The following is a 14,828-nucleotide window of genomic DNA, read 5'->3' on the forward strand; positions in this document are numbered from 1 at the left end:
CACAGGCCACTTGGCCAAAAAAATGAACAAGAAGGAAGAAAAAGAGAAGAAAGAAGCAGAGGGGAGGAGGAATGCAGGGCCCAAGTGGAATGCTGTGGTTGGAGGGGGAGAACCACACAGAAGAGGCAGCTGAGACAAAGGGGAGGGCACGGGGGTTACCGCAGCAGGGCGGGGAGATCAGGGTGCTCCGAGGATGGACCAAGGGTCGGGGCTCAGAGCCCTGTGGGTAGGCTGGGGTGGGGGGGGGGTAGGGGGGAGAGGGCTGCACCTTCAGCAACAGCTCCACGACGTCCCTGTGCACCAGTCCCAGGACGGACTCCCCGTTGATGTGGGTGATCAGGTCCCCAGCTCGCAGGCCCGCCTCCTGGGCAGGGCTTCCTTCCTCCACACTCTGGGGTGGGGGTAGCAGGGGGCAGGCGGTCAGTGGTCTGGGCCTCACAGACAGAGACCCCAGCCCAGCTGAGTCAGCCTCAGGCCCCCAGCAAGCTGATGCTTCCACTCTGCCTGGTTTCCCAGCTTTCCCAGACTAACAAACGCAGCTCTGCAGGGAAAGCCCTGCACCAGGGCAGGGCCGGACTCCAACCAGGTCCGGCTGTTCCTGCCCACCCTGGGGCCAACTTACCCATACCACGTGGTGCACAGTGTAGACGTCACTGTCGCCCATGTAGACGCGGATTGCCCGCAGATTGAAGCCGTACTTCTTGCCCGAGCTGTGGATGACGATGGGGGGCCGCAGGTTGCCACACACAGGGGAAGGGTCTCGGCTTGGAGAGGAGTCGCGGGACGATGGGTTAGAGGACAGTGAGCGTGGGGACAGGGGGCTCATGAGGGGGCCACCGCTGCCATCATCTGCAGGGACAAGGTTCAGGGAGGGGGTCACTGCCTTGCAGGGCCCCTCACAAGGCACCTTCCCCTTCCCCTGCACACTGATGGCTGTTTAATGTTTTTGTGTTTTGACCACACCACGTGGCCTGTAGGATCTTAGCTCCCTGACCAGGGATCGAACCATGCCCCCTCTAGTGGGAGCACAGAGTCTTAATCACTGGACCACCAGGGAAGTTCCCATACTGATCACTCTGGCTGCTTTGCTGCTGCTTCAATGCCCCCAGACACCTCTCCCTCCCCTTCGAGTCTTGGCACATGCAGCGCCCACTGCCAAGAATGCCAGTGCCCTCCCCATGCTGCTTCCCCTCTCCTGGGCTCAGCCATAAACAGCAGCCCCCACATCACCTGGAAGGACCCCTGCCAGCTACCACTGGCCAAAACTGCCTCCACCCTGTGGTTAAAAATGGATGTGGGCAGGCACGCCAAGACAAGGCTGGGCCATGGGCGTTACCTGCTGTGATGATGAGCGACAGGGCGGACACCGAGGCTGACTTGGGCACGCGGCCTCCGCTGGGGGAGGTCCTGGATTTCTCCGGGGCAGAGTCTCTCTGGCTCCCGAGGCGGCGGCCCCGGCCAGCATCCAGGGCCCGTGGTGTGGAGTGTCGTGCACCGGTGCTGTTGCTTCGTAGGCGCGCGTGGCTGAGGGCGGCGGTGTCAGCTGTGAGGGACAACACGGTCCGGGGTTACTCTGCCCCACCCTCCAGCTTACCATGTGGCCCTTCTGCCCTCAGAAGGCAAAGCCCCTTCCTTCCTGGTCGGCATGCACACAGTCCAGTCTCCTGGCTGTTACACAGGCCGTTCGCTTTTCTTGCACACCCTTCCTGCACTGCTCTCCCTGGGAAGCTCCATTCTTCAGGTCCCCTCCTTCACGAAGCTTTCCCCCCATTCCAGTTAGATCCCTACTCCCACTCTCAGAGCTCCCCAGTTCAATTCCTCTCTCCTGTCCTGATCCACTGAAGCTGAGGGTATCAGCCCTAGACTGAGGCCTTTCAAGTGAACGTTCTCTCTAGAGAACTCCTACTTATCCTTCAAAACCCATCGTAAATAGTCTCTCCTGTGGGAAATTGGCCATAAGACTACCGCTCCCATCCTGGATTCTACCTACCAGAGAGGCTGGAGGGCTTGGGTATCACTGGGGTGGCTTCTGGGGGAGCATCGGGCTCCCCCAGAATGAAGATGGGCCTTTTGGGGCCCACAGGACCAGGGCCAGCTCCCTCATCCTCTGATGAGAAGGCAAACTTGGGCATCGTGTCCAGGCTGATGGTGTTCAGGAGAGATGGGCTAGGGCCCCGCTCAGGCTGGGAGGAGGAGGAGTGGCAAGAGGAACCAGAAGATGTGCAGGATCTCAGCCTGTAGTGGGGAACAGCCTGCGTCACACGTGCCCGGTGCCCTCACCCCAGAGCACCCAGTCTCCTCTAGTGGCTGCATCTTGACCCTCAGCCTAGAGTCAGAGATGATCTGTAAAGACAAAGTGAGCTCCCGTGCCTGCTCCATCCTCTGTGACTGCCCAGAGAACTCCTATTCATCTTTCAAAACTCAGCCTCCAATGCCCCTCCTCAAGTAGACATTGATTATTTGTGTTGAGCCTGGACTTTGACAGATGAACAAGACTTTGTGAGCATGACCAAAGGGCATTCTGGGCAGAGGAAACAAGCAGAAGCCTAGAGGCATGATGGTGTATGGCTACTTTTACCTGTACGGTTAGTAATGCAAATCCAAAGGGAGTGGTAACAGAGGCCAGGTTGGCAGGGGTCTGATAGACCGGCCAATATGTTTGACCCTTTTCTACTGGGCCACTGGGCAGCTCTTTCCAGTGTTAGGCTTGGTGGCTCCACCTCCCAGCAGGCTCCACTCCCCGGCCCACCTACCGGACCTCAGTGGTGCTCAGCCGGCGCCCATAGTCCCCCTCGTTGCTGCGCTCCCACCCTTCCTCCCGGTCCTCACTGAAGCTCCGTTCAGCGAAGGTTGGGGTGGGCTGGGCGGCCAGGAACTCAGAACTGCTATAGACCTGGGAAGCAATTAAAAATAACAGTCACAACAACCGCATCCCTGGGGGATGGCTTAGTTGAGTGCTTCCTACATGCCCGACACTTCTGAGTCATTTCCTCAAATCCTTTCTCACCACTTCTTTAAAGACACAGTGTCTTTAGCCTACTGTACAGATGGAGAGACTGAGGCTCTGACAGGCTTGGTTACCAAGGGGCCACAGCTGAAGTTCCCTGCCCTTGGGGCCCAGGCCCATAAGCAGTGCAGGTTTGGGGAGGTTTTGGTCACGCTGCGCGGTGTGCAGGCTCTTACTTCCCCCACCAGGAACTGAACCCATGCCCCCTGCCGTGGAAGCTTGGAGTCTTGACTACTGGGCCGCCAGGGAAGTCCCTGCGCAGGTTTTTTGATCCAATTATAAAAAAAGAAAGGAACTTAAGTGAAGCTCATAACACCCAGCAGAGCAGGTCTATCCACAATTGCCCCAAGTGGAAAAAACCAAAATGGTTCATCAACTGATGAGTGGATAAACAAAACGGTGGTCTAGTCACACAGTGGAATATTACTCAGCCACAACAAGGAGTGAAGCTCGGACAGGCTATCGCGTAGATCCGTCTTAAGGAGCCAGAAACAGGGAATTCCCTAGTGATTCAGTAGTTAGGACTCCGAGTTCTCATTGCTGCTGGGTTCAGTCCCTGGTCAGAGATCTAAGACCCTACAAGCCATGCAGGGAAGCCAAAAAAACCCAAAAAAAAGCCAGGGACTTGGCGGGTGGTCCAGTGGCTAAGACTCTGAGCTCCCAATGCAGGGGGCCAGGATTTGATCCCTGGTCAGGGAACTAGATCCCACGCACTGCAACTAAGAGCCCACACAGCCAAATAAATATGTATTTTAAAAAAGCAGCAGCAGCAGCAGCCAGACACAAAAGTCCACAGAGTGTATGGAGTAGACACATGGAAAGGGGCCCCGGAAGGAATCTCTCCTGAGGTCCTGGGGTTTCTCCAAGTGTTGGGATCTCAGAATCCAGACGAGGGGAGATCAGGGCCTAGGTTCTAGCCCTAGCTTGGTTCCCTTCCGGGCTGGTTTTCCCCTCCCATCTCTGTGGTTCTGCGCTGGCCAAGTTTGGGCTCATAACTGGCCCAGGGGGTCGTGGGGGGTGGGGATCAGCAGGGCTCAGCCGGCCTTGTCTGCAGGAGGCTCCCACGAGGTGAAGCAGCACCCCTTCTTCCGGACGCTGGACTGGGTGATGTATGATATGTATCACATCCATTTATCATGTATGTGATATGTCCAGAACAGGCAAGTGCATAGAAACAGAAAGCAGACTGCTGGTTGTTGGGGATGAGGGAGGGGGAGACAGGAGGGGGAGATAAGAGTGACGGCAGACAGGTACAAAGTTGCTCTTTGGGCATGATGGAAATGTTCTGGAACCAGATAAACGTTGTGATGGTTGTACAACACTGTGAATGTACTAAGTGTCACTGGATTGCACAGTTTAAAAAAGTTAAACTAGTATATTTTATGTTATATATATTTCACTACAATGAAAAAAATTAAAAAAAAAAAAAACAAAACCCAAACAGGGACTCCCCTGATGGTCCAGTGGTTAAGAATCCGACTTGCAATGTAGGGGGCACAGGTTTGATTCCCAAGACGGGGAACTAAGCCCGTGAGCTGCTGAGCCCGTGAGCCTCAACTAGGGATGAAGCCCACAGGTTGCAGTGAATATTCCACATGCCGCAGCTAAGGCCTGACACAGCCAAAAGAAACAAGACAACACCAAACAAACATCCTGCCCTGCTTCCTGAGTGCCAGCTACACTCAGGGTCGCAGGCTCACCTTGCTGAAGCGGTGGGAGCAGGACGAGAACTGGGGGATCTCCGTGGACGACTCCTCGTCGTTGGTCTCGTCATCTTCAGAGCCCAGGTGGCGGTAACGTTCCGAGCGGGCTGCAGGAGGGAAAGGCGTCGCCATCAGGTGATGCCCGGAGGCAGACACAGGGGTGATGTGGGAAGGGCTCCCGGGTGGGGAGACACTGTCAGAGCACAGGCGCTGAGGTGGGACTATGCCTGGTACGTTCAGGACAGAGGAGGCTTGGGTGGCAGATTTAGCTGCTGTTTAGTTGCTCATTCATGTCCGACTCTTTGCGACCCCGTGGACTGTAGCCTGCCAGGCTGCTCTGTCCATGGGATTTCCCAGGCAAGGATACTGGAGTGGGTTTGTGCGCCCTCCTCCAGGGAATCTTCCTGACCCAGGGATCAAACCCACGTCTCCTGAATTGGCAGGTGGATTTTCTACCTGTGAGCCACAGGGAAGCCCTGGCAAATTAGTGTCTGGGAATAAATTCCAGGTGTGTCCCTAAAAGTTGTGGGGCCCTGGATGGGAATTCCTGTGTCTCAGTTTCCTCACTCTTGAGATGGGGCCCCTAGAGCTGGGTAACACTGCACAGCTCGAACATAAAGGATGTTCCTCATTTTACAGAAAAGGAAACAGAGGACCTCTGCCATGCTCAAGGTCACGCATCCAGTTCTGGAGGAGGTGCTGGAAGCCAAGGGCATTTACTCTGGGATTGGCCAGAGCCCCACGTAGGGAGAGGGAGATTTGTCTGAGCCCATCTGAAGTGCTTGAGGGGAGCACCTCCACCCAAGCTGAGTGAGGCAGCCCACCCTCCTGTGTGACAGGCAAGGTTCCATGCCTGGTCAGGGCTGAGATTCAGAAGGCTGAACCTGATGGGGGATCCCAGAAAAGGGTCTGCCACCCTAAGTAGCTTGGTGTCCCCTCCTGAAACCCGAGGGGGTGCTGCAGTACCTGAGCTCAGATGCAAAGGAAATCCTAGCAGGGGGGTGTGTGGGGGTGTGGGGGGTGGGGCAGAAAGCACACACATGCCCAGAGTCCTGGAAAGCTCAGGAAGTCAGAAGCTCTAGGCCCAGGGTGAGGCACCGAGCTGAGACAGGGACCCTGGCAAAGACCCCTTGCTGCCCTAGGAGAGTGCAGGACAGCATAGCCCGTCTCCTGGGCCCCCGCTTACTGTCAAAGTAGCTGGTGTCGTCCTCCGCTTCCAGCTGTGGCACAAACTCGGCCTTGTGTCGCAGAAGCCCGGCCCAGTCCAGTGTCCAGAAGAAGGGGTGCTGCTTCACCTCATGGGTGCCTCCTGCAGACAAGGCCGGCTGAGCCCTGCTGGGCCCCACCCCACAACCCCCCAGGCCAGTTATGAACCCAAACTTGGCTAGCGCAGAACCACAAAAATGGGAAGGGAAAATAGCCGTCATCTAAGAGCCCAGAGAGGAACCAAGGTAGGGCTAGAACCTAGGCCCTGATCTTTCCTCGGCTGGATTCTGAGATCCCAACACCTGGAGAAACCCCAGGACCTCAGGAGAGATTCCTTCCGGGGCCCCTTTCCACGTTTCTACCCCAACGAGCAAAGCTGACTGCACAAATGTATCCTGTTCCCCAACCTCAGCCCTTGTGGTCCTCTCCAGTGGCCAAGTTTTATCCTGAAAGTGATCCATAGTGGGCACATACTGGGTGGCTGCATCAGTATTAAACAATCCTTTTATCACCATTTTGGTGGCTGGGGAAACTTGGACAGTGGGATCCACTGCGCTGGTCCTTAGGGACCTTAGGACATAGCCCACGGTGACCTGGTGGGCTCCCATACACAGCCTCAGTCCCCCGTGTCTGCACTAGACCCAGTCACTTTCAAAGTCTTATGCAAGTTCCTAGTGAGCTCATACGCATCCTTCAAAACCCCAGCTTTAAGTCCCCTTTGTCTATGCAGCCTCTCAAATAGAGCTCATGCTTACTCCAGCCTCCAGCCCACCCACACCAACATACCAGTGCCCAGGCGGTCCAGTGGGCTCTGTCGGAGCAGCCTGGTGATGAGGTCCTGGGCATCGGCTGGGAGGGCCTCCTCTCCCTCTGGCCACATGATCTCGTCTGAAGTGAGAGGAGGAAGTGAAGAGGCCCGGCTAGAGCTTCCTAGCATCTCCTAGCCCTTCTGCTTTCTGCACTCCAAGCCATCAGCCTGCTCTGCTCCTTCAGCATTCCAGCTTTGGTCCCTCACAGCCTTTGCTCTGGCCACGCTCTCTGCCTTGAGCACCTTCCTTTCCTCCATCTCTTGCGCCTTTCAAACTCTGCTCACATGTCACCCCAGTGTCATTCTCTGTGACTCTTTTAATATAGCTCCTCTACCCCACACCTGGGGCTTCCCTGCACTGCCATGCAGGAGACCCAGGAGACTGAGGTTCAATCCCTGGGCTGGGAAGAGCCCCTGGAGGAGGAAACGGCAACCTACTCCAGTATTCTTGCCTGGGAAAATCCCACGGACAGAGGAGCTCATCTGGGCTCCTACAATCCATAGGGCTGCAGAAGAGCCAGGCGTGACTGAGCGACTAACCACTCCACACCTGCCACCCCACGCCCTCCCTTCTTCCTGCTGCTTTTCTTCCTCCGCATTTTGCCTCTGATTTCCTACAGTTTTGTTTTTTTTTTGGACACACCAGGGGAGGCATTTGGGATCTTGGTTCCCCGAGAGGCACTGAACCTCCCACCCCTAGCCCCGCACAGGAAGGTGGAGTCTTAATCACTGGACCACAAGAAAAGTCCCTTCATAGCTTGCTTATTTATCTCCCTTCCTGTCCCTCTTGCCCTCGGCTGTATCTCCAGTGCTCAGCCAGGGCCTGGCATGCCAAAGGTGCCCAAGCCATCCACACATGGGGATCCATCCCCTCCCCGACACAGGGATGAAACCTGGGCCATGGGGGTGGGGAACGCACCACTGACCACCTGGCCAAAGAGTTCCTCGGGGGTATCGCCGAAGAAGGGCACACAGCCCACCAGGAATTCATAGAGGACGACGCCCATGGCCCACCAGTCCACCGGCTTCCCGTAGCCCTGGCGGAAGATCACCTCGGGGGCGATGTACTCAGGCGTCCCGCATACCTGGGCCGGGTGGGACAGGGAAACTGAGGACGGCACCCAGCCGGGGAAGGAAGGGGGGGGAGATCACGGGAAGGGGCCCTTCTGCTGCAGTCTCCCCATGGCCCGGGGCTGGGCTTTGGGCAGGGGGAGGCTGCCCACCTGCTTGTCCACGAACTCCCGGGTGTCCTTCTCGATGTGGCCTTCATAGAGGTTGGTGGCCATACTCATGAGCCCAATCTTAGACAGGCCGAAGTCAGTGAGCTTGATGTGGCCAAGCGAGGTGATGAGCAGGCTGTGGGCAGGTGGGTGGGGTGCTCAGGGCTGGGGGGTACTTGGCTGCTCCTGCCACCCCCCATCATGAACTTCGTCCCATACAAGGTGGCCCAACCCCACTACGGATCAGAACACACGTCCTATGCCTGATTACATTACTGAAAGAAACAGAGGTTCTTGGGGAACATTACAAATTTGGCAAACATCTCTGTGCCCCTTCTGGGTGCATCGGGTATTACTGTTGAGCACCTACTGTATACTTTGCTGTGCAAAAATTAAGTTCCTGAGAATCATTGCATTTCCCCACTGGGCACTGAAACGTTTCCTGAACACCCCCTAGCAGGAGAGCTACAGTGTATTTTTGCACCTACAGCCATTATTTTTAACAAACTAAATATTGTGCAAGCACCTACTCTGAAGTGAACATGTCTTTAGCACCTGCTATATACAGAAATATTTGTGCCCCTCATGGGTGCAGTTGTTTAAAACTCACACACCTATACGCTGCTATTCCTGTTCTCTTGCAAGTTTAAATATATAAATATTTTAAGTGATAAAAATCCCATGCATCAGATTTATAAAGTCACGTTTTCACGTACCTCCTGGGTACACCTGCCCATTTAAAAATAAATATTTGCAGGACTTCCCCAGTGGCCCAGTGGTTAAAACTCTGCTCCCAGGGCAGAGGGCATGGGTTCAACCCTTGGTCTGGGCACTGAGATTGCGCATACCGCATGGTACAACCAAAAATAAATACATAAAATGAGAAATAAGTAAATAGGGGTTTCCGTGGTGGCTCAGTGGTAAAGACTCTGCCTGCGAGTGCGGGAGACACAGGTTTGATCCCTGGTCCAGGAAGATCAGACACGACATGGAACAACTAACCCCAGACGCCACAACTATTGAGCCTGTGGTCTAGAGCCCAGGAACCACAGCTACTAAAGCCCGTGGGCTCTGGAACCTGTGCTCCACAAGAGGAGCCCCCACAAGAAGCAGCTTGAGCACCACAGCTAGAGGGGAGCCTCCGTGCGCCGCAACCAGAGCAAAGCCCACGCGGCAACCAAGATCCAGCACAGCCAAAAAAAAGTAAATAAATAAAATCATTTTAAAATAAATAAATACATACATTTCTGGAGAATTCACTGTCTGTATTCAAGTTGTCTCAGGAGTCATTTATTTGACACCTACTGCGTACCTCAACTCTAGAAAGAAACAATTCTGTGTGCCCACTCGGTGCCTCTGCTGGTTTTTGTTTGTTTTTTTAAATGATGTTTCTTAAGCAACTACTGTGTATACCAGCTGTGGAAGAAACACTTTGGTGTAGCTACCAGCTAAGCCAACTCCCTCCAAAAACCAAGGCCTCAGAGCAGGCCTTTGGCCATCCTCTGCTAAGACAAACCAATGTTTCCTGAGCGCCCATGGGCATGTCCCTGCCTCAAAAACGTTCATTTCCTGGGACTGCCCTGGTGGTCGGGTGGCTAAGACTCCATGCTCCCAGTGCAAGGTGCCTGGGTTCGATCCCTGCTAAATGAACTAGATCCCAGAAACTGCAACTTAAGCCCCGGTGCAGCCAAATAAATAAATAAAATAACAAATAAATAAATCTTTTTTAAAAAGTTCATTTCTTGAATGTTGACTATATGTGGTATTTAAAAATTTGTTTCCTTTTCACAGAGAAAATGAGAAATGCCTGGAATTTGCTTCAACTCAGTGGGGAGGACTGAGTGGCCTGGGAGGAAACGGGACTGGTTGAACGTTGGGAGCTGTGGGGGTGGGACGCTGTCCCCCTCTTCCGTTATGGACTGAACTGTGTATCCCTCAACTTCACACGCTGAGCTCCTAACCCCCAGGAACTATAATGTGATCTTATCTGGGGATGGGGTCACTGCAAACATCATTAGTTAAGGTGAGGTCATTCTGGAGTACGTAGCTAGCAACTGTGCCATGCTGGGCTTAGTCGCTCAGCTGTGTCCAACTCTTTGCAACACTATGGACTGTAGCCTGCCAAGCTCCTCTGTCCACAGGGATTCTCCAGGCAAGAATACTGGAGTGGGTTGCCATGCCCTCCTCCATGGGATCTTCCTGACCCAGGGATCGAACCTGCGTCTCCTGGGGCTCTTGCATTGCAAGCAGATTCTCTGCCCTCTGCGCCACCAGGTGACCACTAATCCAGCAGGACTGGAGTCCTTATAAAAGGTGGGGATTTAGACACAGACTTGCACACAGTGGGGGACACCACACGAGGGTTAGAATTATGCCACCACAGCCTAGGAACTACCAGAAGCCAGGAGAAAAGCCTGGAATACATCCTTCCCTGGCACCTCTGAAGGGAGCCGACCCTTTGATCTTGAACTTCTAGCCTCCAGAACTGAGAGAATAAACTTCTTTAAAAAAAAAAAAATTAAGTTAGTTAATTTATTTTTGGCCACACTGTGCGGCATGTGGGATCTCAGTTCACTAACGGGGGATCGAACCCACGCCCACTGTAGTGGAAGTGCAGAGTCTTAACCACTGGACAGCCAGGAAGTCCTGAGAATAAATTTCTTGTTGTTTAAGCCCTTAGTTAGGGCTGCCCTAGCAAATGAATGCACCTTCTCTTGACTTGGGGTGTACCTGAAATTTTCTGAACTGCAAAGGAAAAATTATTTTTCTCCAGAACCAATTGTGGGGGCCTGGAGGGATTGGGGGCAGGAGGAGAAGGGGACGACAGAGGATGAGATGGCTGGATGGCATCACTGACTCGATGGACATGAATCTGAGTGAACTCCGGGAGTTGGTGATGGACAGGGAGGCCTAGCGTGGTGCGATTCAGGGGGTCGCAAAGAGTCGGACACGACTGAGCGACTGAACTGAACTGAACTGAATCCCTCCCTGAACCCTCTGGGGCTGGACCCCTTCCCATCCCGTGTTGCAGATGAGGGCCATGAGCATGGGAGGGGCCAGTCCTGCCTCGGGAACACTGGGAAGGCCCCAGTCCAGGATGATCGCAAAGAGGTCTGATGAGCACAAAGCAAGCAGCCAGAGAACATGGAGCATGGAGGCCCAGGTATACAACAGGTGCCAACTACACGTTTGCTTGTTTCCTAAGCCAGGGGTCCCCAACCTCCGGTACCTGATGCCTGATGATCTGAGGTGGAACTGATGTAATAATAGAAATAAAATGCACAATATATATAATGCACTGGAATCATCCCAGAACCATTCCGTGCCACCCCGGTCCGTGGGAAAATTATTTTCCATGAAATGGGTCCCTGGTGCCACAAAGGCTGGGGACCACTGTTCTAAGCCTCTGGCAAACTACAAGATGCCCTGAAAACACGCAGGGCTCTTAAGACTCAGATTCACAACTCCACACGGCAAGTACCTTCATTGGAGTAAAGGATCCCTGTCCCCAGTAAACAGCAGGTGTTCATCTCATGCTGACCTCAGCAATAAAAACTTCATATAAAAAGACAGTTGCAGTGTTCAGGGCCTGACACAGTCCTTGCTTGCTGCTGCTGCTGCTAAGTCACTTCAGTCATGTTCGACTCTGTGCGACCCCACAGACAGCAGCCTACCAGGCTCCCCTGTCCCTGGGATTCTCTAGAACACTGGAGTGGGTTGCCATTTCCTTCTCCAATGCATGAAAGTGAAAAGGGAAAGTGAAGTCGCTCAGTCGTGTCCGACTCTCCGCGACCCCATGGACTGCAGCCCACCAGGCTTCTCTGTCCGTGGGATTTTCCAGGCAAGAGTACTGGAGCGGGGTGCCACTGCCTTCTCCACAGTCCTTGCTTAATAACACATTTACTAAGCAGAGGTGCTCTGATCACCTCTACGCAGCTGGTGACCAGTAAATACACACCAGCAAAAAGAGGTGCTTTATAAACTCAGAAGTGATCAGCGTGTGAGGAGTCAGTTATATTGCCATCTGGGCTCCTTAAAATGAGAGCACAGGCCCAAGGTAGACAGTAAGTGCCAAACACATGTGCTTTGTTTTCTAAGCCATTGGCAAAACATAAGATGGCCTGAAAACATGCAGACTCTCTTAATTAACTAATTATAGACCACACCGCGCAGCACGGCACGTGGGATCTTAGTTCCCCGGCCAGGGAATGAACCTGTATAACCCACACTGGAAGTGCCGTGTCTTAACCCCTGGGCCACCAGGAAAGTTAAGTCCTAAAACATGCAGACTCCTGATGCTCATGTTCACACCTCCCCACGGCAAGTAGCTGAGAGCTCACACGTCCTGCCTGATGTCCAGAGGGTACTTGATCTAAGAGCAGCCCCTTCCTCTGTACACAGCAGGTTCTCAATTAATGCAGGAGGAGAGTGCTTTGAAAACTATGGAGGGGTTACAAAGCCTGAGGGGTTATTCACACTCACATGCGTGTTTTCCAGTCACTCACAGAGGACCTGCCCCTCAATAGGTGCGTACAAGATGCTAGAAAAAAATAAACAGCCTGAGACTCTCTTCCCTACACTAGTACACAGCAGGTGCTCAAGACACGCACAGTCCTTCTTCACACATGAGGTTCTGCAACGTGCATGGCCCTGCTCTTTGTATACAGCTGGTGCCTCATACAGTCAAGTTCACTTCTGCTATGTTGTAGCAGTGCTCGAGCGCATGGGCCTTTCCCCTGTCTGGTCTGGGCACCCTCTTTGCCAGAGCACCTCCATAAGTGCACTGTCCTTCCCCTGCACACAGCAGGCGTCTATTATCTGCTCACTGCTGGGGCCCCGTGATGCCAGCGGGATCCAGATAATGCTGCTTCCGAGCAGCCCCAGACCCACTCAAGCGAGCCCGCTCCCAGAGGTCCCCGTCGCTCACTTGTCAGGCTTGAGGTCACGGTGGACGATGCCGTAGTTGTGCAGGTACTCCAGTGCCAGTACCGTCTCGGCGAAGTACATGCGGGCCATGTCCACCGGCAGCGGGCCCATGTTCTTCAGGAGCGTGGCACAGTCGCCACCTGCGGAAGCGGGGACACGCTCACAGAGATCCTCGGTTCTGCAGCTGTGCCTAGACTTGTACCCCCCTGCCCTCCCCACCTCCGGCACAGTGCCCCCAGTCTGTCCTGAACTGGGATGGGAGCTGGTAGGGGCGGGAGGGTATGCAGACCCTACTTTCTGGTTTGCCCTGGGCAGGGCAGCAGCTTTGTTAAGTGCACAGTCCCTTCCCTTGCACAGAGCTGGGGCCTCCTAAGTGCATGCTCCCTCTCCTTGCCTGGCAGCTACCTTGGCACATGCTTGTTCCTGCCATTACCTGAAGACACTAGTCTTTCCTGAGCTGGAAACCTGATCCTACAACTCCTCAGCTGGCCTCCAACTATCCCAGTCCTTCCAACCCACGCCTCCTGCCCTCCCTTGCTTTTATTCTAGCCTCCAAGCTTCCTGCCCACCAGTCCCTTCCGACTAGGCTGTCCATCCTACCCCTACCCTATACCCTAGGGTTCTGCCTTCACACTCGTCCTTGGGCTTCCCCATGTCCAACCCCACTGCTGGGTCCCCCACTGCAGAGTGAGCCCTTCCTCTCACCAAGGCAGGCTGGGACCCCACGGAGGACAGAGCAGACTCTAGCTGGGTCAAAGAAGAGACTGTCTCCTGGATAAGGGGTGAGCTCCCCACCGCTGGAGGCAGGCAAGCCCTCGTGACCACACCTTCCACATACTCCATGACCATGCACAAGTGGCGCCGGGTCTCGAACGAGCAGAACATGCTGACCACGAATGGGTTCTCGGCGAAGGTGAGGATGTCGCGCTCCACGAACACCTGCTGGATCTGGTTGCGCAGCATCAGGTTCTGCTTGTTGATCTTCTTGATGGCAAAACGCTGCCTCGTTTCCCGGTGCCGCACCAGGTAGACGGCCCTGGGGTGGGGTTGCAGCGGAGGGGTGGGGGGCCTGCTGAAGCCCCGGCAGGCACCGGGACCTGGCCTGGGTCCAGAACCCCACATGCCTTGCCTTGGCCTGTGCCCTCCACCCAGGCAGCCACTCCTAGGGTTTAAGCCACACTCCCTGGCGTCATATAAAGAGTCAAAGATGGCTCCTAGGTTGTTTATTTCTTCACAGCTGACTGAGACCCGTTAGTTCAGAAGCCTTGCTGGCACAAACTCAAACTGTGTTCATTATAACTCAAATAAGCAGATTTTTTAGCCATTTAGAGCCTGTTGGTTTTGCGTACCCTCAGATAAGGTAAAGGCTGGGGCTATGAAAACCCCAAGCTGCTTCCGCCTGATGGAGCTCTCTGATTCAGAGACTCCCCACCGCGTTGCTGACACTTAAGCCTGGACACGTAAGCCCCCTCTGTAATTCCCCCCTCCGCCCTCCCCCACATGACAGTCTTATGCTAAGAGGGATTCCCCACTACCACCTCCACCAAAGCAAATCTGTCAAAGTGGCATTTAAATAATGCTCGCTGCACACTACTGCCATCGCTTGCTCAGCCCCCAAACTCCTAGAACGCTATGCTCGGGGCGAGTAAGGACCAAGATCACGGATGAACCCTTCCAAGCCATGTCCCTGCTGGGTTGTGTCTGCAGATCTATTTCTCTGTCTACATACTCAGGGGCTGTGTGGGCATCAGTCATCCCCAAGGGCATCTGAGAAATGGGTCTACGGGGGACCCAAGGACTCACCCGTAGGCCCCATTGCTAATGAGTTTGATAGTCTCGAAGTCGCTCTCACATGGCTTCCTCCGTGAAGGGCCGACCAGGGCACGACTCTGGCGGGGCAACAGGGGTCAGGGTCCTGCCCCAGCTCAGAGCAGACTGTGTTCTTCCTGCCCCCAAGT

The 14,828-nt window shown here is 54.4% G+C and overlaps 1 protein-coding gene across 17 annotated transcripts in view; it reads right to left on the bottom strand.

Moving 5' to 3' along the window:
• The window catches only part of MAST3 (microtubule associated serine/threonine kinase 3), a 41,351-nt gene that overhangs the window by 3,980 nt on the left and 22,543 nt on the right, over window positions 1–14,828 (bottom strand). For all 17 annotated transcript variants that reach the window (XM_069589058.1, XM_069589062.1, XM_069589063.1 and 14 more), the window contains 13 exons: window positions 14,674–14,759; window positions 13,698–13,906; window positions 12,872–13,010; window positions 7,948–8,080; window positions 7,644–7,809; window positions 6,703–6,804; window positions 5,897–6,019; window positions 4,708–4,817; window positions 2,754–2,893; window positions 1,991–2,235; window positions 1,337–1,543; window positions 623–849; window positions 269–391 (listed from right to left, as the gene is read on the bottom strand). In XM_069589058.1, coding sequence (XP_069445159.1) covers window positions 269–391; window positions 623–849; window positions 1,337–1,543; window positions 1,991–2,235; window positions 2,754–2,893; window positions 4,708–4,817; window positions 5,897–6,019; window positions 6,703–6,804; window positions 7,644–7,809; window positions 7,948–8,080; window positions 12,872–13,010; window positions 13,698–13,906; window positions 14,674–14,759 — 2,010 coding nt within the window. The remainder of the gene's footprint in view (window positions 1–268; window positions 392–622; window positions 850–1,336; window positions 1,544–1,990; window positions 2,236–2,753; window positions 2,894–4,707; window positions 4,818–5,896; window positions 6,020–6,702; window positions 6,805–7,643; window positions 7,810–7,947; window positions 8,081–12,871; window positions 13,011–13,697; window positions 13,907–14,673; window positions 14,760–14,828) is intronic.

This window comes from Ovis canadensis, chromosome 5, assembly GCF_042477335.2.
Source record: "Ovis canadensis isolate MfBH-ARS-UI-01 breed Bighorn chromosome 5, ARS-UI_OviCan_v2, whole genome shotgun sequence".
NCBI lineage: Eukaryota > Metazoa > Chordata > Mammalia > Artiodactyla > Bovidae > Ovis > Ovis canadensis.